At 39.5% G+C, this 23,148-nt stretch overlaps 1 protein-coding gene across 1 annotated transcript in view; it reads right to left on the bottom strand.

Moving 5' to 3' along the window:
• LOC139539571 (microtubule-associated protein 1S-like) overlaps nt 1-23,148 on the bottom strand; it is a 47,482-nt gene that overhangs the window by 18,193 nt on the left and 6,141 nt on the right. The window contains exon 2 of the mRNA XM_071342638.1: nt 2,100-2,201. Coding sequence (XP_071198739.1) covers nt 2,100-2,201 — 102 coding nt within the window. The remainder of the gene's footprint in view (nt 1-2,099; nt 2,202-23,148) is intronic.

Here is a 23,148-nt window from a genome sequence, read left to right as displayed (position 1 = left end):
AAAGGTGCATATTTAGCCATACAAAACCGTGGTTACACAATGAAAATACTAGGAAATCAAGCCTCAATATGTCTGACGTCATCTATCAGAGTGATCTAGTTTAATTAAAAGCTAATCATATACTTGACTAAAAAATACAGGGTTGACAGGAATCGAAAGACAAATTAGTTCTTAATGCAACCGCTGATTTACATTTTTAAAATTATCCTTACTTTTCAATACAGGGTTGGCCAAGTGAAGCTATACAAAACAAAATGGCGATGTATGCGTTTAAAATATTTCGACAGAAACACGGTTTATCATATTAAATATTGCTTACTTTGAGCTGATCTTCCATCATATTCTTGGGCAATGTATCCTTTCTATGTTATAAACGTCTTTTGGTCGATAGATGTCCTCTGTCCTTCGAAATGTCCACTAACAACGACCGAGACCGCGAAACGTTCCCAAAGCTAGAAAGTGCACGACAAAGAAATTCCTCAGAATCGCACTAAACGGATATAAATTGCTATAAAACGGTTTAAATTAACTACCTTATGATGTTTCTAAGTCCTATATCGAATTAAATTACAGACGGATACATTTCAAGTTGATAACCGAGCCTGTGAAAATGGCGTCCGGAGGTCCCATCCTGCGTAAGGGCTTGCGTCGAAAGGGGGGCTACTCTCACTCCTTGGTGTTTTATAACCTCTGAGAGCTACCTAGAAGGCCCATTCCACTTCTCATTGGTTACTGACATCCAGGGGAAGGCGGGTGCAGTTCGTGTCGTGCCATAGGATAGACAGAGACCTTAAAAACTGATCTGAAACCAGAGCTTCGCTCTCAGACCTTTCACTGTCTGTCATGGATTTCGCTGTAGAAATTTTTCTGGGTCACCCACAGACATAATTTCAACGTTGTATGAAACTAGAAGGTGTTTTCTATCCAATATAATTAATAATATGCATATTGTACGAGCAAGAATTGAGTACTAGGCAGTTTAATTTGGAGACGACAAAATGCTAATTCGGAACAGCACCCCCTGTAGTCGCAAGAAGTTAAAGATTAACTTCTTGTGAATCCAACCACAGTGTCAGATTTAAAAAATGCCTTACGGCAAAAGCATACCTTACGATTATTTGAGAACATTGCCCACTAGACAAATCATTACAAACAGTAGCCAGCCAAGTAGAACAGTTACACATGTCAAAAATAGAGATAAAATGAATCCCTTACCTTTGATGATCTTCATATGGTTGCACTCAGCAGACATTCATTTACTCAATAAATGTTCCTTTTGTTCGATAAAGTCTCTTTATATCCAAAAACCTCAGTTTTGTTCACGCATTTTCTTCAGTAATCCACAGGCTCAAACGCAGTCAAAACAGGAAGACAAAAAAATTCTAATTGTATCCGTAAAGTTCATAGAAACATGTCAAACGATGTTTATCTTCAAGCCTCAGGTTGTTTTTAGCCTAAATAATCGATAATATTTCAACCGGACAATAACATTGTCAATTTAAAAGGTAAACAAGAAAGGCACTCTCGGTCTCGCGCATGAAAAAGCTCTGTAACACTTTAGGGTCCACTCATTCAGACTGCTCTTACTTCCTAATTTTTCAGAATACAAGCCTGAAACAATTTCTAAAGACTGTTGACATCTAGTAGATGGCATAGACACTGCAATTTGAGTCCTAAGTCAATGGATACTGTAATGGCATTGAATAGAATACTACAAAACCCCAAAAAAAACTACTTCCTGAATGGATTTTTCTCAGGTTTTCAGTTCTGTTATACTCACAGACACTATTTTAACAGTTTTGGAAACTGTAGAGTGTGTTCTATCCAAATCTACCAGTATATGCATATCATATCTTCTGGGCCCGTGAAGCAGGCAGTTTAATTTGGGCATGCATTTCATCCAAAATTCAAAATGCTGCCCCCTACCCTAGTGAAGTTAACCTGCAGAGACTACAGGCACTTTTAATACATCATACATAAATTGGTCAAATATGACCACACAGAGAGAGGTTAAATAAAAAGTAAAAAAATATGACAGATGAATGTACATGTTTTATTTCAGAGGTCAGTGGTGGGGAAAGTCCCCAAATTCTCCTTACCTTTTATTTCCTCTGAGAAGAAGGCAGAGTGTCGTGACACAAATAGCTTGAGCTGCTCATCCAGGTTACAGGCTGTCAGGTCCACGTCCCATGAGCGGATGCCTGTTGAAACACACGGTTAGGAGCACACTCAATACTCAGGTCAACAGCATTTTCAATTATTCAAACCAAATATTCACTTCTTAAAACTTCATATGGATCAGTGTCCCGTCAACGGGACAGTTGTTGCTCAATATGAATAATGTGATGTCGTTTTATACAAACAAAAAACAAACAAAATTGTTCAGTGTAGATAGCACATTCATCTGATAAGTTCAATCTGTCTTTACAGCAACCAGATGGCCGTGAATGGGAGTCCCATAGGTCAGCGCACAATTGGCCCAGCGTCGTCCGGTTTTGGCATCAATGTAAATAAGAATCTGTACTGACTTGTTTTAAATCTTCAATAGTGGTAGACTGACTTCAAAGAGACCATATTCAAGTCCTCCATCCCCAACTTAGTCTGACTGCTGCTCTCTGGCTCCACAACAAACCCCCTCCCAGCCATCTAGAGGTGTGAATACCCGGCCAGCCTACAAGTAGAGGATGCCATGTGCTTTACAGCAAAAAGACTTGGGACCAGCAGCACAATATTGTGTAGAGGGTGTTCTAAATACTGTAATTGTAAATAGTGTGTACATTTTAAATATCAATTTTTTTACTTTGTGTGTGGTTTGTTCACTTATGACAGATCAGTGTTGGCTGCTAACTTAACCCTTAAATATAACCCTTTTATATTCACTTTGTGTTTGGAGGCATTGGATAAGCATTCTTGTCGTGTCTCCTGTTAGTACATTTTATGTATGGAAGCTAATAATCCATAATGTATGACATTCCTGGGAGTGGGTAAACTTGTATTTTTTATTAGCATAGCATTTTTGTATGTTTTCTGTAGTTTGGTTCTAGAAAATTTACCAATTCGGCCACTTGGGTACATTTGGGAAAATCGTGAAGGACACCTGGGTGACTACACACTAAATGTCATGTAGCTTGCTCATTCTTGAAGTTATAAGTCTGAAACTTTGCACACACTGTTGCCTTATTGTGGACACCATCTAAATTACAGCTTCCTAGCTGAATGTGTGACTTGTCTCTTGCATTTCAAAGATGGTACCAAAAAAATAAACTTCTTTCTTTAACCAGATCTAATGTGTTATATTCTCCTACATTCATTTCACATTTCCACAAACTTCAAAGTGTTTCCTTTCAAATGGTATCAAGAATATGCATATCCTTGAATCATTGCCTGAGCTACAGGCAGTTAGATTTGGGTATGTCAATTTAGGCGAAAATTTTAAAAAGAGGGGCTGATCCTTAAGAGGTTCACGAGATAGGCACTTTTACTAAGCAAGGCCACAAAGTGAGATCCCAAAGGACTTACGAGGAATGTCAAGTATGAATTTAACATCTAAATATAATATCCCATCCTCATAATGAAAGACAATGCTAGCTACATTATAACAAAGCAATGAAAACAATGGATGCAACAGGAGGAGCTTAGCTGCACCCTGACTAGGGTTGCAAAGGGTAAGAAACTTACCGGTAAATTTCCAGAATTTTTCCATGGGAAGTTAAGCCCTGGAATTTGGGGAATTTTGCTGAAATTCATCAAAAATGTTAGCTTATAACAGTGCACCTTTTTTTGTGGGATACACAAGGCATATTTTGGTTAAACTACCCCCAATTCAATGGAATTGCAACCCTCTGCATGCACAGTGCATTCTTCCATCACATGGTACAGCTGATTCTCAAGATCTTGCACACTAATGAGATGCTATTGAGCCCACACTACCTGAGCCAAGGACTACATGTTTTCTGGTAAATTTTGATTACAATACTGGGTGGAGTTTAAATATTTTATATGACATACATTATTTTTGTTAACTAGTAAATAGTAGCCTACAGCAAAGTGTGTTTAAATCATGTCTAATTTCGGCTAGTTAGTTTTTGCTACCATGTGGGTTTTAGCTTGCTTGAGCCTGCTAACAGTGTTAACTCACCTGTTTCCATACATGTTTCATTTTAAAACATTTCTTACAAAAGGAGTTGTTTAATCTAACTGCTTAACTATTTATCTGTACATGGAATTGTATTCATTTTATTTCCCCCTCCTCACTCATTCTTTCCTAATGTTTACAGGAAAATGCTACGGACACTGATGTGTGGAGACATTTCACTGCAGCTAACGTAGAAGGAAAAGCTGTGTACATTTGCAAATACTGTGCCAAATCATATGTGAAGAATGCAACAAAGATACAGAATCATCTGGCCAAGTGCATAAAGTTCCCTCAGCGCTCACAACAACCAACTTCTGACAAAAGTCCCTCTACTTCTATTCGAGGTGAAAATGATGAATCAGACACCTTATCGATAGCAACAGCTCATGGTCCTCCTGGAATCAGAAGTTTTTTTGACTCAATGGAGGAACGTAGTCAGAGAAATGCTGATGAATGTCTTGCTCGAGCTGTGTATGCAACTGGTTCACCTCTGATGCTCACAGGCAATGTGTATTGAAAGAGATTTCTCCCTAAATGTTCTTCGCCCAGCATACACCCCTCCAACCAGACATGCTTCATCTACTCATTTGCTGGATGCAGAGTTCAACAGAGTTCAGGTGAAGGTCAAGCAAATCATAGAGAAAGCAGACATCTGCAATCATCTCTGATGGGTGGTCGAATGCTAGTGGGAAAGGAATAATTAACTACATCATCTCCACCCCTCAACCAGTATTCTACAAGAGCACATTGGAGATGAGCTGAAGGCAGTCATCAATTACCTTGGACCACAGAAGGTATTTGCACTGGTGACAGACAATGCTGCGAACATGAAGGCTGCTTGGTGTAAAGTAGAGGAGTCCTACCCTCACATCACACAGATTACCCTCACATCACACACATTGGCTATGCTAATCATGCATTGAATCTGCTCCTCAAGGACATCATGGCACTGAAAACAATGGATACACTACAAGAGAGCCAAGGAAATGGTTAGGTATGTGAAGGGTCATCAAGTTATAGCAGCAATCTACCTCACCAAGCAAAGTGAGAAGAATAAGAGCACCACATTGAAGCTGCCCAGCAACACAGGTGGTGTCATGTTTGACAGTCTCCTGGAGGGGAAGGAGTCTCTCCAAGAAATGGCCATATCACAGTCTGGCGATATGGACAGGACCATCAAGAGGATCCTCCTGGATGATATATTTTGGGAGAGAGCGGTAAGCAGCAGGAAACTCCTGAAACCTATAGCAGTAGCCATTGCACTGATTGAGGGAGACAATGCCATCCTGTCTGATGTTCAGACTCTGCTTGCAGATGTAAGAGAAGAAATCCGTACTGCCCTACCCACTTCACTGTTGCTCCAAGCAGAGGAAACTGCAGTTCTGAAATACATCAAAAAGTGTGAAGACTTCTGCCCGAAGCCAATTTTACGCCGCAGCGCACATGTTGGACCCCAAGTACGCTGGTAAGAGCAATCCTGTCTGGTGCAGAGATCAACCAACCCTATGGTGTCATCACTACTGTGTCTTGCCACCTTGGCCTGGATGAGGGCAAGGTTCTTGGCAGTCATGCGAAGTACACTTCCAAGCAAGGGCTTTGGGATGGAGATGAGATATGTTGGCATGACAGCCATATTGCATCAGCCACCTGGTGGAAGGGACTTTGTGGACCTGAGGCTCTTTCCCCCTGTTGCCGCCATCATCCTCTACATTCATCAGCCTCCTCAGAGCGCAACTGGTCCTTGTTTGGGAACACACCAAAGCACGCAACAGGCTGACCAATACAAGGGTTGAAAAATTGGTGGCCATCCGTGCAAATTGGAGGCTTTTTGAGCCTGACAACGAGCCATTGTCAACAAGGTTGGAAAGTGACAGTGAAGATGAGGCCTCAGAGTCTGATGTTCAAGAGGTGGACATTGAGGTCCAGGGAGAAGACATGGAAGCCTGAGAGGAAGACAACCAAAGCTTTAGTTTGTAGACAATTAATTTACAGATGTTTGTTAAAAATGTTTTTGGGAGATACGATTTGATCTTCGGGGATCATTCAATATTCCCTTTCTTTTGTTGTTCAGTGAAATCATCCCATGTGAAGAGTCAACTCATTTAATTAAAGTTCAATTCATAACTAAATACTTTTAAACATTTATATTGGAAGGATTTAATCATTTGCAATTAAGTCCACTTATGATAAGGTAAAAGGTTTATGTTTCTGTCTCCATATGATATGGTAAATATATCCAATGCAAAATAAGCTACATTTAAATGGTATTAATAATAATTTGCATATATTCACATATATTCCCACTTAAAGTTTCCACCTCTGAATATTCCCCAAAATGTGCAACCTAGCCTGACAGAAGCCAGGAAGATTTAGGCTTATATGTAATTAGTCCGTGCTGAAAGTGGAACCTACCCAGGCTCAGCAACCTTGACTACCTTATGTAGATGTAACATAGTAAATCTGTCCCTCTCCATTTAGTATGATACACAAATGAATACATATATTACGTTTCATAATGTATGTCCATCATCCATTTCGTATGATATGTTACAAATAGCAATATGTACAATGTGTTATGAATTTGCAATACGTATAAAATGTTACAAATTCCAACTTGTTGCCGCTAATGTTAGTTAGGCTAATAATAACAACAACGCAAGCCTATAGATACACTTTCCTACTCATTCATTACTGCTGCACTGCTTGTTGCAGCCCTGAGAGGAGGAAGAACACACATTGTATGGCTTATAAAAGTGTTGACAGTGCTGAGTAAGAACTTAAACATGAACTCACTCATAAAAACATCAGCTCTTTGCTGTATTCATTGACATTCTCTCTCTAGTCATGGTGTTAAACGTTTTGAAATCTCAGTATTAATTTTGCCATTGCTTTTTTATTGCCTGCTACGTTACTGCTGCCTGTGACTGGAACGAATTGCAAAAATCGCTTAAGTTGGAGACTTTTATTTCCCTCACCAACTTTAAACATCTGCTATCTGAGCAGCTAACCGATAGCTGCAGCTGTACATAGTCCATCTGTAAATAGCCCACCCAATTTACCTACCTCATCCCCTTACTGTTTTTATTTATTTACTTTTCTGCTCTTTTGCACACCAGTATCTCTACTTGCACATGCTCATCTGATGATTTATCACTCCAGTGTTAATCTGCTAAATTGTAATTATTCGCTCCTATGGCCTATGAATTGCCCATCTCCTCATGGCTTTTGCACACAATGTATATAGACAATTTCCCCCCCCCCTACTGTGTTATTGACTTGTTTACTCCATGTGTAACTCTGTGTTGTTGTCTGTTCACACCGCTATGCTTTATCTTGGCCATGTCACAGTTTTAAATGAGAACTTGTTCTCAACTAGCCTACCTGGTTAAATAAAGGTGAAATAAAAATAAAAAATAAATAAACTGCAGACTCGGTCATCTGAGCAATCTGATTGCCCAGCGGTAGCATAGTGCACTTGATTTCCTCACCAGGCCCACCGGGAAGGCAGAGTTGGTACCTTCAGACACATGAAATGGCAACAGTTTGCCTACCTGGCACGCAGGGCAGCGGAATTGGCTGCACCTACCACCAACAGCCCGAGACTAACAAAACAAAATAGGAACACAAGGCTTTATCGTTAGGTTTTTTACAGAAATGTTTGGCATTCAAATAGAAATGCCTTAGAGATCGACAAGTCGATCAACCGGTTGGTGACCACTGGGTTAGGAGAAGTGTTAGCTAACATGCTGCATAGTAACTAAAAAGTAGTAGCTAAGTGCTAAATTAGTGTAAATGTTAAAGTTGTCCGTGATCAGATTCGAACACGCAACCTTTGTGCCGCTTGACGTTTGCATTATACGCCCACACATCCACCTCTCCTTTCCGTTAAGTAACCACACCAAATGTAACATACAGTATCATACTCATTTGAGTGTCCCGGATTTAACTTTACTATGTTACGTATAGTTTATGAGACCAGGCTGGGCTCAGTGATTCCATAATAACATATACAGACACTCCCTGCCATTCTACAACCCGAGTATCGGGCGACTAAGACTATTTTAATTACATGGTTATAGCTGTGTTAATGCTGGTCAGGCTCAGAGGTTGTTTTAAGAGAAGGATTCAAAGTGAAACTAACTGGAAAGCATAGACTTAAGGGATGGGCTGAAAAACTCACTCACTCCCACAACTAGACAATGCTACTTGTGTACTCGTAATGAAATAAATCTATTTTCAGTTAATAAGTAACTCACAGTAAATAATTGACAGGTTCCATTATGGATCTGTCACTGTTGGAGGTACTTTCTGTAATGTCAACATGCTATGCAGCTGATATGTGAACAGAAGCCTCATATTACTAGCATCAGTGACAAACAAGAGTTACAATAAAATGCCATAATGTACAAAAAGAAACAATAAATAAATAAAAAATATCAGTGAACTAAGAGTATGACAATTTGATAAAATAGAATTGATATGTTTAATCTCCAATTAATTAATCTCCAATCTCCAATAAGCTACAGGCTATATAGAGTTGAAATCGGAAGTTTACATACATTTAGGTTGGAGTCTTTAAAACTCGTTTTTCAACCACTCCACAAATTTCTTGATAACAAACTATAGTTTTGGCAAGTCGGTTAGGACATCTACTTTGTGCATGACATGCATGAATTTATCCAACAATTGTTTACAGACAGATTATTTCACATATAATTCACTGTATCACAATTCCCGTCGGTCAGAAGTTTACATACACTAAGTTGACTGTGCCTTTAAACAGCTTGGAAAATTCCTGAAAATTATGTAATGGCTTTAGAAGCTTCTGATAGGCTAATTGACATCATTTGAGTCAATTGGAGGTGTACCTATGGATGTATTTCAAGGCCTACCTTCAAACTCAGTGCCTCTTTGCTTGACATCATGGGAAAATCAAAAGAAATCAACCAAGACGTCAGAAAAAGAATTGTAGACCTCCACAAGTCTGGTTCATCCTTGGGAGCAATTTCCAAACGCCTGAATGTGCCACGTTCATCTGTACAAACAATAGTACGCAGGTATAAACACCATGGGACCACGCAGCCTTCATACCGCTCAGGAAGGAGACGAGTTCTGTCTCCTAGAGATGAACGTACTTTGGTGCGAAAAGTGCAAATCAATCCCAGAAGAGCAGCAAAGGACCTTGTGAAGATGCTGGAGGAAACAGGTACAAAAGTATCTATATCCACAGTAAAACGAGTCCTATATCGACATAACCTGAAAGGCCACTCAGCAAGGAAGAAGCCACTGCTCCAAAACCGCCATAAAAAAGCCAGACTATGGTTTGCAACTGCACATGCGGACAAAGATCGTACTTTTTGGAGAAATGTCCTCTGGTCTGATGAATCAAAAATAGAACTGTTGGCCATAATGACCATTTATGTTTGGAGGAAAAAGGGGGAGGCTTGCAAGCCGAAGAACACCATCCCAACCGTGAAGCACAGGGGTGGCAGCATCATGTTGTGGGGGTGTTTTGCTGCAGGAGGAACTGGTGCGCTTCACAAAATAGATGGCATCATGAGGATGGATAATTATGTGGATATATTGAAGCAACATCTCAAGACATCAGTCAGGAAGTTAAAGCTTGGTCGCAAATGGGTCTTCCAAATGGACAATGACCCCAAGCATACTTCCAAAGTTGTGGAAAAATGGCTTAAGGACAACAAAGTCAAGGTATTGGAGTGGCCATCACAAAGCCCTGACCTCAATCCCATAGAACATTTGTGGGCAGAACAGAAAAAGGGTGTGCGAGCAAGGAGGCCTACAAACCTGACTCCGTTACACCAGCTCTGTCAGGAGGAATGGGACAAAATTCACACAACTTATTGTGGGAAGCTTGTGGAAGGGCTACCCGAAATGTTTGACCCAAGTAAAACAATTTAAAGGCAATGCTACCAAATACTAATTGAGTGTATGTAAACTTCTGACCCACTGGGAATGTGATGAAAGAAATAAAAGCTGAAATAAATCTCCTCTCTACTAATATTCTGACATTTCACATTCTTAAAATAAAGCTGTGATCCTAACTGACCTAAAACAGTGTATTTTTACTAGGATTAAATGTCAGGAATTGTGAAAAACTGTTTAAATGTATTTGGCTAAGGTGTATGTAAACTTCAGACTTCAACTGTAGGTTAGTGTAAATGTGGACCTCTACAGCTTGACAAATGTAAGCATGACTGTCATCATGGTAAATGTGGTACACTAGTGCAGCGTAAAACTAAAATGTGAGGGCATAGCATTCATACAATCCATATGACGAGCCCTACATGACAAGAGGGCTACTGCCAAGAAAGGGCACTGCAGTAAAGGGATTGGCTTTTTGAGGGCTTAAGCATTACATATGTTAATGATATAATTAACTTTGACAGTGGGAGGGCGGTATCAGATTCAACTGTAGTAGAAAGAGTCATGAATGCTAAACCGCAAAGTAGACCCTGGAATAGAGGTTGACCGATTAATCGGCGTGGCCGATGAATTAGGACCGATTTCAAGTTTTCATAACAATTGGTCATCGGCATTTTTGGACGCCGATTACATTGCAATCCACGAGGAGACTGCGTGGTAGGCTAACCACCTGTTACGCGAGTGCAGCATCAAAAGGACCTGTGGCTGCAAGGAGCCAAGGTAAGTTACTAACTAGCATTAAACTTTTTTTAATTTTTTTATCTAACTTTACATAATCACTAGTTAACTTCACTAGGGTAGGGGGCAGCATTCTGAATTTTGGATGAAAAGCATGCCCAAATTAAACTGCCTGCTACTCAGGCCCAGAAGTTAGGATATGCATATAATTAGTAGATTTGGATAGAAAACTCGAAAGTTTCCCGAAACTGTTAAAATAATGTCTGTGAGTATAACATAACTCATATGGCAGGCAAAAACCTGAGTACGAAGTGTGAAATCTGAGGTTTGTAGTTTTTCAAGTCATTGCCTATCGAATATACAGTGTTGATGGGGTCATATTAGGCTTCCACTAGATGTCAACAGTCTTTAGAACCTTGTCTGATGCTTCTACTGTGAAGGAGGGGGGAATGAGAGCTGTTTGAGTCAGGGGTCTGGCAGAGTGCCACGAGCTCAGTCTCGCACGCTCCCGTGAGAGTTAGCTGCGTTCCGTTGTGCATATTTAGTTAAAAGAAATGCATGTTAGCATGCAATATTAACTTCTCTTACGTTCTGTGCAAGCAGAGTCAGGGTATAATGCAGCAGTTTGGGCCGCCTGGCTCGTTGCGAACTGTGTGAAGACCATTTCTTCCTAACAAAGATCGTAATTAATTTGCCAGAATTTTACATAATTACGACATAACATTGAAGGTTGTGCAATGTAACAGCAATATTTAGACTTAGGGTTGCCACCCATTCGATAAAATACAGAACGGTTCCGCATTTCACTGAAAGAATAAACGTTTTGTTTTCGAAATGATAGTTTCCGGATTTGACCATATTAAAAGGACCAAAGGCTTGTATTTCTGTGTGTTTATTATATTATAATTAAGTCTATGATTTGATAGAGCAGTCTGACTGAGAGGTGGTAGGCAGCAGCAGGCTCGTAAGCATTCATTCAAACAGCACTTTACTGCATTTGCCAGCAGCTCTTAGCAATGCCTGATGCACAGCGCTGTTTATGGCTTCAAACCTATTGACTCCCGAGATTAGGCTGGCAATTCAAAGTGCCTATAAGAACATCCAATAGTCAAAGGTATATGAAATACAAATGGTATAGAGAGATTTTTTCTCCTCATTTTGTCTGTCATAGTTGAAGTGTACCTATGATGAAAATTACAGGCCTCTCATCTTTTTAAGTGGGAGAACTTGCACAATTGGTGGCTGACTAAATACTTTTTTGCCCCACTGTATATATATATAATAAAATAAAAAAATATTTTAAAAAATTGTCCGATTAATCGGTATCGACTTTTTTTGGTCTTCCAATAAATCGGTATCGGTGTTGAAAAATCGTAATCGGTCGACCTCTACCCTGGAGAGCAAATTCATTGATATGAATAATTTTATAGCCTAAATATCTTAAGACATACTGTAGGTCTATTTGAACACAAAACACTAAATACAAAAACCTCACTCCCTGCCTATACTGTTTGTATGATGAATCTTCAGAATTTTTTTTTTCATGAAGATCTGCTTTTTGCTCCTGAGAGATCAAGTGAGACGTTGACAAACCAAGAGGCAGCAGCCTCCCCCCTTCTGTCTGTCTGGGACAAATGTAGCCCTGACATCATCATATGTTTTTTTTTTTACTGAGACTTCTCCAAGAAACAGAGAGAGAAAAAAAGGCTGAAATAGCAGAAGCAAAAAGTGCTTTGTGCGAGGCAGGCGACTCGTCTCCCAGTCTTCAGAGAGTATCTCCTGTCACAGCCAATCGTATTCATCGGTCAGATCGTGACACAGGCCTATAGGCTATGGTGGGTAACTCACTTCCTGTTTTATGTAACAAAAAGTTGAGAACACTGTCCTGGGGTCATTTCATCTCATTCTGGAACTACTAAAGTAAGTTGGGATGATTTCTATAAAATAATTAACATACTCTGTGGCACTCTAGTTAGGCTACTGTGTGTTACCAGTGTTAAGACATTTGCACAATATACAGAATGGAGCTATCAAGTACATTTTTATTATTTGAAATATTTGAGATATAAAATAAACATCTGAATTCATCTGTGTTCCGATCTCCAGGGTCAGCATTCCATTCTGAACGGTTTGGAATTACGATCAGCCATTCTATTCTGAGTTTCTAGACTGAACTGCCACTACAGACATTGTGATGATATGATTTGTCATTCATGTTAAATTCAGTTGAAATATTGCTGATGCAATGCTACAGTAGCCTACTGTTATCTTCATTGAGGATTTTAGCATGCTCATTCAAATCCCCCAGAGAGCACAAGGATATACTGTAAGTGCCACAATGATTTAGCCAAGCTGAGAGCACTGTTACAGTACGCATCCCATCTAAAAAGAAAAGTTTTCTAACACTGAAGGATTTGGGCAGCACAAAATATATTATTGCCCTTTGGCAGGAAAGGGCGATCCAATCATTGAATACAAAGCCCATATATGTAACAATTACTATGACAGAGTATCTCTAGACTGAGAAGCCTTTCTTAAAATCAATACACAGAAGTACAGTGGGGAGAACAAGTATTTGATACACTGCCGATTTTGCAGGTTTTCCTACTTACAAAGCATGTAGAGGTCTGTAATTTTTATCATAGGTACACTTCAACTATGAGAGACGGAATCTAAAACAAAAATCCAGAAAATCACATTGTATGATTTTTAAGTAATTCATTTGCATTTTATTGCATGACATAAGTATTTGATACATCAGAAAAGCAGAACTTAATATTTGGTACAGAAACCTTTGTTTGCAATTACAGAGATCATACGTTTCCTGTAGTTCTTGACTAGGTTTGCACACACTGCAGCAGGGATTTTGGCCCACTCCTCCCTACAGATCTTCTCCAGATCCTTCAGGTTTCGGGGCTGTCGCTGGGCAATATGGAGTTTCAGCTCCCTCCAAAGATTTTCTATTGGGTTCAGGTCTGGAGACTGGCTAGGCCACTCCAGGACCTTGAGATGCTTCTTACGGAGCCACTCCTTAGTTGCCATGGCTGTGTGCTTCGTGTTGTTGTCATGCTGGAAGACCCAGCCACGACCCATCTTCAATGCTCTTACTGAGGGAAGGAGGTTGTTGGCCAAGATCTCGCGATACATGGCCCCATCCATCCTCCCCTCAATACGGTGCAGTCGTCCTGTCCCCTTTGCAGAAAAGCATCCCCAAAGAATGATGTTTCCACCTCCATGCTTCACGGTTGGGATGGTATTCTTGGGGTTGTACTCATACTTCTTCTTCCTCCAAACACGGCGAGTGGAGTTAGACCAAAAAGCTCTATTTTTGTCTCATCAGACCACATGACCTTCTCCCATTCCTCCTCTGGATCATCCAGATGGTCATTGGCAAACTTCAGACAGGCCTGGACATGCACTGGCTTAAGCAGGGGGACCTTGCGTGCGCTGCAGGATTTTAATCCATGACGGCGTAGTGTGTTACTAATGGTTTTCTTTGAGACTGTGGTCCCAGCTCTCTTCAGGTCATTGACCAGGTCCTGCCGTGTAGTTCTGGGCTGATCCCTCACCTTCCTCATGATCATTGATGCCCCATGAGGTGAAATCTTGCATGGAGCCCCAGACCGAGGGTGATTGACCGTCATCTTGAACTTCTTCCATTTTCGAATAATTGCGCCAACAGTTGTTTCCTTCTCACCAAGCTGCTTGCCTATTGTCCTGTAGCCCATCCCAGCCTTGTGCAGGTCTACAATTTTATCCCTGATGTCCTTACACAGCTCTCTGGTCTTGGCCATTGTGGAGAGGTTGGAATCTGTTTGATTGAGTGTGTGGACAGGTGTCTTTTATACAGGTAACGAGTTCAAACAGGTGCAGTTAATACAGGTAATGAGTGGAGAACAGGAGGGCTTCTTAAAGAAAAACTAACAGGTCTGTGAGAGCCGGAATTCTTACTGGTTGGTAGGTGATCAAATACTTATGTCATGCAATAAAATGCAAATTAATTATTTAAAAATCATACAATGTGATTTTCTGGATTTTTGTTTTAGATTCCGTCTCTCACAGTTGAAGTGTACCTATGATAAAAATTACAGACCTCTACATGCTTTGTAAGTAGGAAAACCTGCAAAATCGGCAGTGTATCAAATACTTGTTCTCCCCACTGTATATATTTTTTTAAACCTGCATATTTAGTTAAAATAAATTAATGTTAGCAGGCAATATTAACTAGGGAAATTGTGTCACTTCTCTTGCGTTCAGCGCAAGCAGAGTCCGGGTATATGCAGCAGTTTGGGCCGCCTGCCTCGTTGCGAACTGTGTGAAGACCATTTCTTCCTAACAAAGACCATAATTAATTTGCCAGAATTTTACATAATTATGACATAACATTACACAACCTTCAATGTAACAGCAATATTTAGACTTAGGGTTGCCACCCGTTCGATAAAATATGGAACGGTTCCGTATTTCACTGAAAGAATAAACGTTTTGTTTTCGACCATATAAATGACCAAAGGCTTGTATTACTGTGTGTTTATTATATTTTAACTAAGTCTATGATTTGATAGAGCAGTCTGACTGAGCGGTGGTAGACAGCAGCAGGCTCATAAGCATTCATTCAAACAGCACTTTACTGCGTTTGCCAGCAGCTTTTCGCAATGCTTGAAGCACAGTGCTGTTTATGACTTCAACCCTATCAACTCCCGTGATTAGGCTGGCAATACTAAAATGCCTGCAAGAACATCCAATAGTCAAAGGTATATGAAATACAAATCGTATAGAGAGAAATAGTCCTATAATTCCTATAATAACTACAACCTAAAACTTCTTACCTGGGAATATTGAAAACTCATGTTAAAAGGAACCACCAGCTTTCATATGTTCTCATGTTCTGAGCAACGAACTTAAACGTTAGCTTTCTTACATGGCACATATTGCACTTTTACTTTCTTCTCCAACACTGTTTTTGCATTATTTAAACCAAATTGAACATATTTATTTGAGGCTAAATTGATTTTATTGATGTATTATATTAAGTTAAAATAAGTGTTCATTCAGTATTGTTGTAATTGTCATTATTACAAAAAAAATATATAATAATAATAATAATTGGCCGATTAATCGGTCTCGGCTTTTTTCTGGTCCTCCAATAATCGGTATCGGCGTTGAAAAATTATAAAAATCGGTCAAAATACTTAGTATTAGGTCATTAACCTCTTTGGGCTGCAGGGGTAGTATTGAGTAGCCTGGATAAAAGGTGCCCATTTCAAACGGCCTCGTACTCAATTCTTGCTCGTACAATATGCATATTATTATTACTATTGGATAGAAAACACTCTCTAGTTTCTAAAACCGTTTGAATTATATCTGTGAGTAAAACAGAACTCATTTTGCAGCAAACTTCCTGACAGGAAGTGGAAAATCTGAAATCGATGCTCTGTTCTAGGGCCTGCCTATAAATGTGCTTGATATTTATTAGTATACATGCACTTCATACGCCTTCCACTAGATGTCAACAGGCAGTGAGAGAAGAAATGGAGTGTATAACATCATCTGAGGTCGAATAAAAGCTCTTGGCATGACGTGACCCCAATTTCCTGTTTTCTGGAACGCGCGAGAAGTGACCTGGTATTGCCTCCTGTAAAGCTGTCGTTATAGACAACTAATATCTCCGGCTTTGATTTTATTTGATACATGTGACAATATCATCGTAAAGTATGTTTTTTCAATATAGTTTTATTAGATTATTGAAATTTTTTTCGGGATGTTAGGCGTGTTGCTTTGTCTGCGTATGTTCAGGAAGGAGAGCTTCGCGCCACTTTGCTAGCTTTCCGTGCTAATTGACTGGAGAAGAGGACATTCTAAATCCAAACAACGATTGTTCTGGACAAAGGACCCCTTGTATAACATTCTGATGGAAGATCATCAAAAGTAGGACCCATTTTATGATGCTATTTCATATATCTGTCGAACATGTTGTACTAGTAGTTTGCGCCCAGATTTTGGGCACTCTCTCGCTATAACTAAGCTGGATGTCGTAATGAAGTTATTTTTAGAATTCTAACATGGCGATTGCATTAAGAACTAGTGTATCTATCATTTCCTATACAACATGTATTTTTTAGTAATGTTTATGAATAGTTATTTGGTCAGAATATGTGAGTGTCAGAAAAATATCCGGACGTTGTGGAAAAAAGATGCTACGTTAGCACAATGTATAACCACTGATTTCAGCTCTAAATATGCACATTTTCGAACAAAACATAAGTGTATGTATAACCTGATGTTATAGGACTGTCATCTGATGAAGCTTATCAAGGTTAGTCAAAAATGATATATCTTTTGCTGGTTTGTTACGATCGCTAACTTTTGCTGCTGGTAAATGGCTTGTGTTTCTGGCTATTGTGGTAAGCTAATATAATGCTATATTGTGTTTTCGCTGTAAAACACTTAAGAAATCGGAAATATTGGCTGGAATCACAAGATGCCTGTCTTTCATTTGCTGTACACCATGTATTTTTCAGAAATGTTTTATGATGAGTATTTAGGTATTTGACGTTGGTGTCTGTAATTACTCTGGCTGCTTCGGTGCTATTTCTGACGGTAGCTGTGATGGTAGCTGCAATGTAAAACTGATTTATAGCTCAAATATGCACATTTTTCGAACAAAACATAGATTTATTGAATAACATGTTATAAGACTGTCATCTGATGAAGTCGTTTCTTGGTTAGTTTGGTTGGTTCTTGGTTAGTTAGGTTGGTTTTGTGCATGCTACCTGTGCTGTGAAAAATGTCTGTCCTTTTTTGTATTTGGTGGTGAGCTAACATAAATATACGTGGTGTTTTCGCTGTAAAACATTTTAAAAAATCGGACATGTTGGCTGGATTCACAAGATGTTTATCTTTCATATGCTGTATTGGACTTGTTAATGTGTGAAAGTTAAATATTTCAAAAAAATATATTTTGAATTTCGCGCCCTGCACTTGAAGTGGCTGTTGTCATATTGTGCCCGGCTTCGGGCTTGCAGCCCAAAGAAGTTAATATGGTCGAATCCGGAAACGATCATCTCGAAAACAAAACGTTTATTCATTCAGTCTAACGGGTAGCATCATCTAACAGGTAGCATCCGTAAGTCTAAATATCCCTGTTACATTGCACAACCTTCAATGTTATGTCATAATTATGTAAAATTCTGGCAAATTAGTTTGCAATGAGCCAGGCGGCCCAAACTGTTGCATATACCCTGACTCTGTGTACAATGAACGCAAGAGAAGTGACAATTTCACCTGGTTAATATTGCCTGGTAACCTGGGTTTCTTTTAGCTAAATATGCAGGTTTAAAAATATATACTTCTGTGTATTGATTTTAAGAAAGGCATTGATGTTTATGGTTAGGTACACGTTGGAGCAACGGCAGTCCTTTTTCACAAATGCTCACTGCATCGATTATATGCAACGCAGGACACGCTAGATAAACTAGTAATATCATCAACCATGTGTAGTTATAACTAGTGATTATGATTGATTGTTTTTTATAAGTTAAGTTTAATGCTAGCTAGCAACTTACCTTGGATTCTTACTGCATTCGCGTAACAGGCGGGCTCCTCGTGAGGCAGGTGGTTAGAGCGTTGGACTAGTTAACCGTAAGGTTGCAAGATTGAACGGCCATCTTGAAGTCGAGGCACTCCAGGTGTCCTGGACATGCGCTTCAATCAAACAGAAGGCATGCTACATATCGTTTTAATCCTGTATTGAACACAGATCATCCCGTCTTCAATTTTATTGATTATTAACGTTAAAAAATACCTAAAGTTGTATTACATAAGTAGTTTGACATTTTTTGGCAAAGTTTACAGGTAACCTTTGGGATATTTTGTCTTCACGTTTGAGCAGGTTAGAACCAGTGTTTTTCTGGATCAAACGTGCCAAATAAATGGACATTTTGGATGTATATCGACAGAATTAATCGAACAAAAGGACCATTTGTGATGTTTATGGGACATATTGGAGTGCCAACAACAGAAGCTCGTCAAAGGTAAGGCATGAATTATATTTTTTATTTCTGCGTTTTGTGTCGCGCCTGCAGGGTTGAATTGTTTTCTCTCTTTTGTTTACTATGGTGCTATGCTCAGATAATAGCATTGTATGCTTTCACTGAAAAGCCTATTTGAATTGTGACATGTTGGCTGGATTCACAACCAGTGTAGCTTTAATTTGGTATCTTTGATGTGTGATTTAATGAAAGTTTGATTTTAATAGTAATTTTCATAGTAATTAATTTTAATCTGGCGCTCTGCATTTTCTCTGGCTTTTTGCCAAGTTATACAGTAGCGTCTTGCCTAAACTCAGATTTTTGGATATAAATATGAACTTTACCGAACAAGAAATACATGTATTGTGTAACATGAAGTCCTATGAGTGTCATCTGATGAAGATTATCAAAGGTTAGTGATTCATTTTATCTCTATTTCGGCTTTTTGTTACTGCTCTCTTTAGCTGGAAAAATGGCTGTCTTTTTCTGTGACTTGGCTCATACCTAACATAATCGTTTGGTGTGCTTTAATCCATTTTAAATGCAGGCTGTAACAACAAAATATGAAAAAGGCAAGGGGTGTGAATACTTTCTGAAGGCACTGTAAATGACCGACTGCTAAAACTCACTTCAGCCGTTACCATGAACAAACATTCAAGGACTGAACTTTACACACCCAGTCTCCTTATGGGGGTACAAGCTCAACAAGTCGCAGCCTAAGTCTAGCGTTTGGACAATCACACACACAGCTGCATTGACCCCAATACCCTACGCCAGCCCAAGCTGAACCAGATATGTGACCGACCATCTTGATTCGGTCTTATGAAGCAAAATTTGTGTTTTTTTACATTGGATAAAAGCAGAGACACAGAGCTACAAAATTGTATATCATACACTGCATTTGAAGAACAATGGGAAAGAATTCTGCTTTGAAAGTTGATCAACTTGTAACCTCACTTTTGAGAAAATGGCTTTGAATGTTTTGGTAGCTACTAGAGAGCTCTTCGTCTACACCAATTCAGCATTGTTCACATCCTCTTAAGCTTTAGCCCCACCCATCTCTTTAAGGGTTGATCTGAGAGTTCTGTCCTAACAACAACAGTCAAGCACCCAAGCTAACATGCTAATGTTGGCTAGCTTGCTAACTACTTCCAGACAAATGAGAGAACAGCTCAGACCATTTTACTCACCCTAGCAGAGCTGGTTAAGCTGTTTTTATGTTATCCAGAGTGTTGCTGACTGCAACTGTGCTGCTGGCAACAATTTATGCTTTTTTTGCCAACGTTTGCTGACAGACATTGGCCATATTCAACAGGTGTTGAGCTTTCGGGAATTCGTCAGTTATTCTGTGCTCTGGCACACAGACGAGAGTGGTCTGAAATCGGAGTAGATCGAATTTACCAGCTAAGTCTCTCTGGCTATCAACAGTTGTCGCAGTGACATTCTATTGAAATGGATCCTTGCATAGTGGAGTCTTTTGTGAAGATGTGTTGCTAGCTAGCTAAACAATTAACCATAATCCCAGCTCATGACGTTACTACCCTGCATGAATCTGCAGGTAGCTAACCAACCAGGTTTAACGTTAGCTAGCTAACATTAGGCTATAACTAGCAAAGCAAATGGCTCTGACATACAAATAATAAGATCATACATGTAACGTTAGCTGTCTGGCTAGCTAGCTAACAGTACCCTTTAACTTGAAATGAAAATGATCACCTACACATACTGACCAGCTCAAATAGACAGAAGCATGCAATTTGGAAGACCAATCCAAACTCTCTCAGCATGTCCAGCCCAAAAATTCTCTCAGCCAATCATGGCTAGCTGGAAGGTTGCTGTCTTTTTCTGTGGCTAAACCAACTAGGCTCGTAATTTAACAATTGTATTCATATTTGTAGATGGCATACAGGTCTGTTATTAAGGCACATTAAAGTTCACATGTTCCAGAAGGCATTTCTGCCAAAAAATGCATTTTGATATAATAAAAGTGTCTCTCCTGTAAAGTAGTGACCCGGGACGTACACATTTTCCTGTTTCCTGAAACTAGTCACAAATGGCTGACAACATTGAATGTGACTGCCAACTTACCTAACGCCTGCATTTAAGGACCACACACTCCTAGCAAGCAATGCAGGGTATTCTGGGTAGCACTTTCTCACCTCTGGACTGTAGGGTTGATGGAGTCTGTCTGGACGGTGATAAGTAACTCTGAATAGCCCAACACTAAAGGTGTGGCGAAGGAAACAACATGTACATCCTGCCGAAGAAGACACTTCCACTCACTGGCACTCTGGTGAATCCAAGCTGAAGTAAATGGGCTGCATTATTTATGCTCTGCAGTGTGGGATGGGCTCTCAGGCCTTCTGGCTTCTACAAGCCCAGAGCTGGGAGTCCGAGAGACTTCACCATTCCATCACACGGAACGACAAGACAATTATAGCACAAAACTATTCATTGACATTTGTAGTCAATTCCTGTAATGGTACACAAGTCACCAACTTGCATGAATTGATGGGAATCAAGTAATGTTGGTTAGCATGGGGAAACTATTAGAACGAGAACATGCTAAATGTAGCAGCAGAGTCTTAAAGCCTACGCAAAAAGCATGGAAATCAAATCACCATTTGATTTGTTACTTATTTTCCAAGTAGCCCAATGCGATGGAAATCTCATATGCTTCCCGTTAACTCTAACGCTACACAGGGGTGACACACAAATCAGGATGTTGACATTATTTGGGAATATAATTTCCTGCTATTCACTGAAGCATGAGCGGAAAAAATCCTAAATTACAAGCAAGAGGCAAACAAGCTGTGTTAGTGATACAAGCTAGCATTGGAGTGGTTAACTTCTTGAGAATACAGGGGGTGCTATTTTCTATTAGCATAATTTGCTCTACAGATTAAACTGCCTCTTATTCAATTATTGCTCTTACTATATGCATATAAATAATACCATTGGAAAGAAAACAATCTCTAGTTTCTAAAACCGTTTCAATTTTGTCTCTGAGTGATACAGAAGTCATTTGACAGCACTTTCCATGACCAAGAAGAAAAAAGCAAGATGTGTATGCCAGCTTCAACGCTCTGCCTATATATGGTCGTGCCCCCTATGACCCGAAACACACCTCATTGGCCTTCCTCTGGGTGTCAAGAGGACGTCAGAGGAAAAATATCTTGTTTATCTGGGACTGACGTGAAATGAGAGCTAATTCTTTGGCGTGACCGACAACTTCCGGTTCTCTAAATCGTGCGACTTGTAGCTGCGATTGTCTTCTGTTGTGCGGCCATTATGGATGAAAACTATCTCCGTCTCGAAGTTTGTTTGATACATGTGACCAGATCATCGTAATGTATGTTTTTTCAATATAGTTTAATCAGATTATTTGAATTTTTTCGGGAGTTTTGTGGTGTTCCGTTGTCTGATTTTATTTACGTTTGAGAGATCCGTGCCACTCGACCAGTACCTGTGCTAAATGGAGTGGGAAAGGAACAATTCTGAACGGAACCAACGACTCATCTTGACAAAGGACACTTTGATCAACATTCTGATGAAAGATCAGCCATAGTAAGACCCAATTTACGATGTTATATCATATCTGTTGTGCATGTGAACTGGCCGTGGGCGCCTAGCCGAATCTGCCTGGTATAGCTATGCTAATTTAGCGCTACATTTTGTTTTCGTTATAAAACATTTAATAAATCTGAAATATTGTTTGGATTCACCAGATGTTGGGCTTTCAATATCTGTACGCTGTGTATTTTTCTGAAATGTGTTAAGATGAGTAATTAGTTATATGACGTTGGTCTCTGTAATTGTTCTGGCTGGGTAAGCACTATTTCAGATTGCAGCTGCAATGTAGAACTGTGATTTATACCTGAAAAATGCACATTTTTCAACAAAAAAAACTATGCTATACCATAAATATGTTATCAGACTGTCATCTTATGAAGTTGTTTCTTGGTTAGTGGCTATATATATTTTTATTTAGTCGAATTAGTGATAGCTACTGACGCAGGAAAAAGCTGTTGGGAGTAAAAAAATCGTGTCCTTTGCTAACGTGGTTAGCTAATAGATTTACATATTGTGTCTTCCCTGTAAAACATTTTAAAAATCTGAAATGGTGGCTTTATTCACAAGACCTGTATCTTTCATCTGGTGTCTTGGACTTGTGATTTAATGATATTTAGATGCTACAAGTTACTTGTGACGCTATGCTAGCTATGCTACTCAGTGGGGGGGGGGGTGCTACCGGATCAGGGTTGGTGACTCGTGAGAAGTTAAAGCTTACTACAAACTGTCTCTACTAGTCAGAGCTAATAATGCAACACTATGACAGATGCTAACAGGTTGACCGCT

Source organism: Salvelinus alpinus, chromosome 15 (genome assembly GCF_045679555.1).
Source record: "Salvelinus alpinus chromosome 15, SLU_Salpinus.1, whole genome shotgun sequence".
NCBI classification, from domain to species: domain Eukaryota; kingdom Metazoa; phylum Chordata; class Actinopteri; order Salmoniformes; family Salmonidae; genus Salvelinus; species Salvelinus alpinus.
The sequence above is the reverse complement of the archived record's forward strand: the minus strand, read 5'-3'. Positions and strand labels throughout refer to the sequence as shown.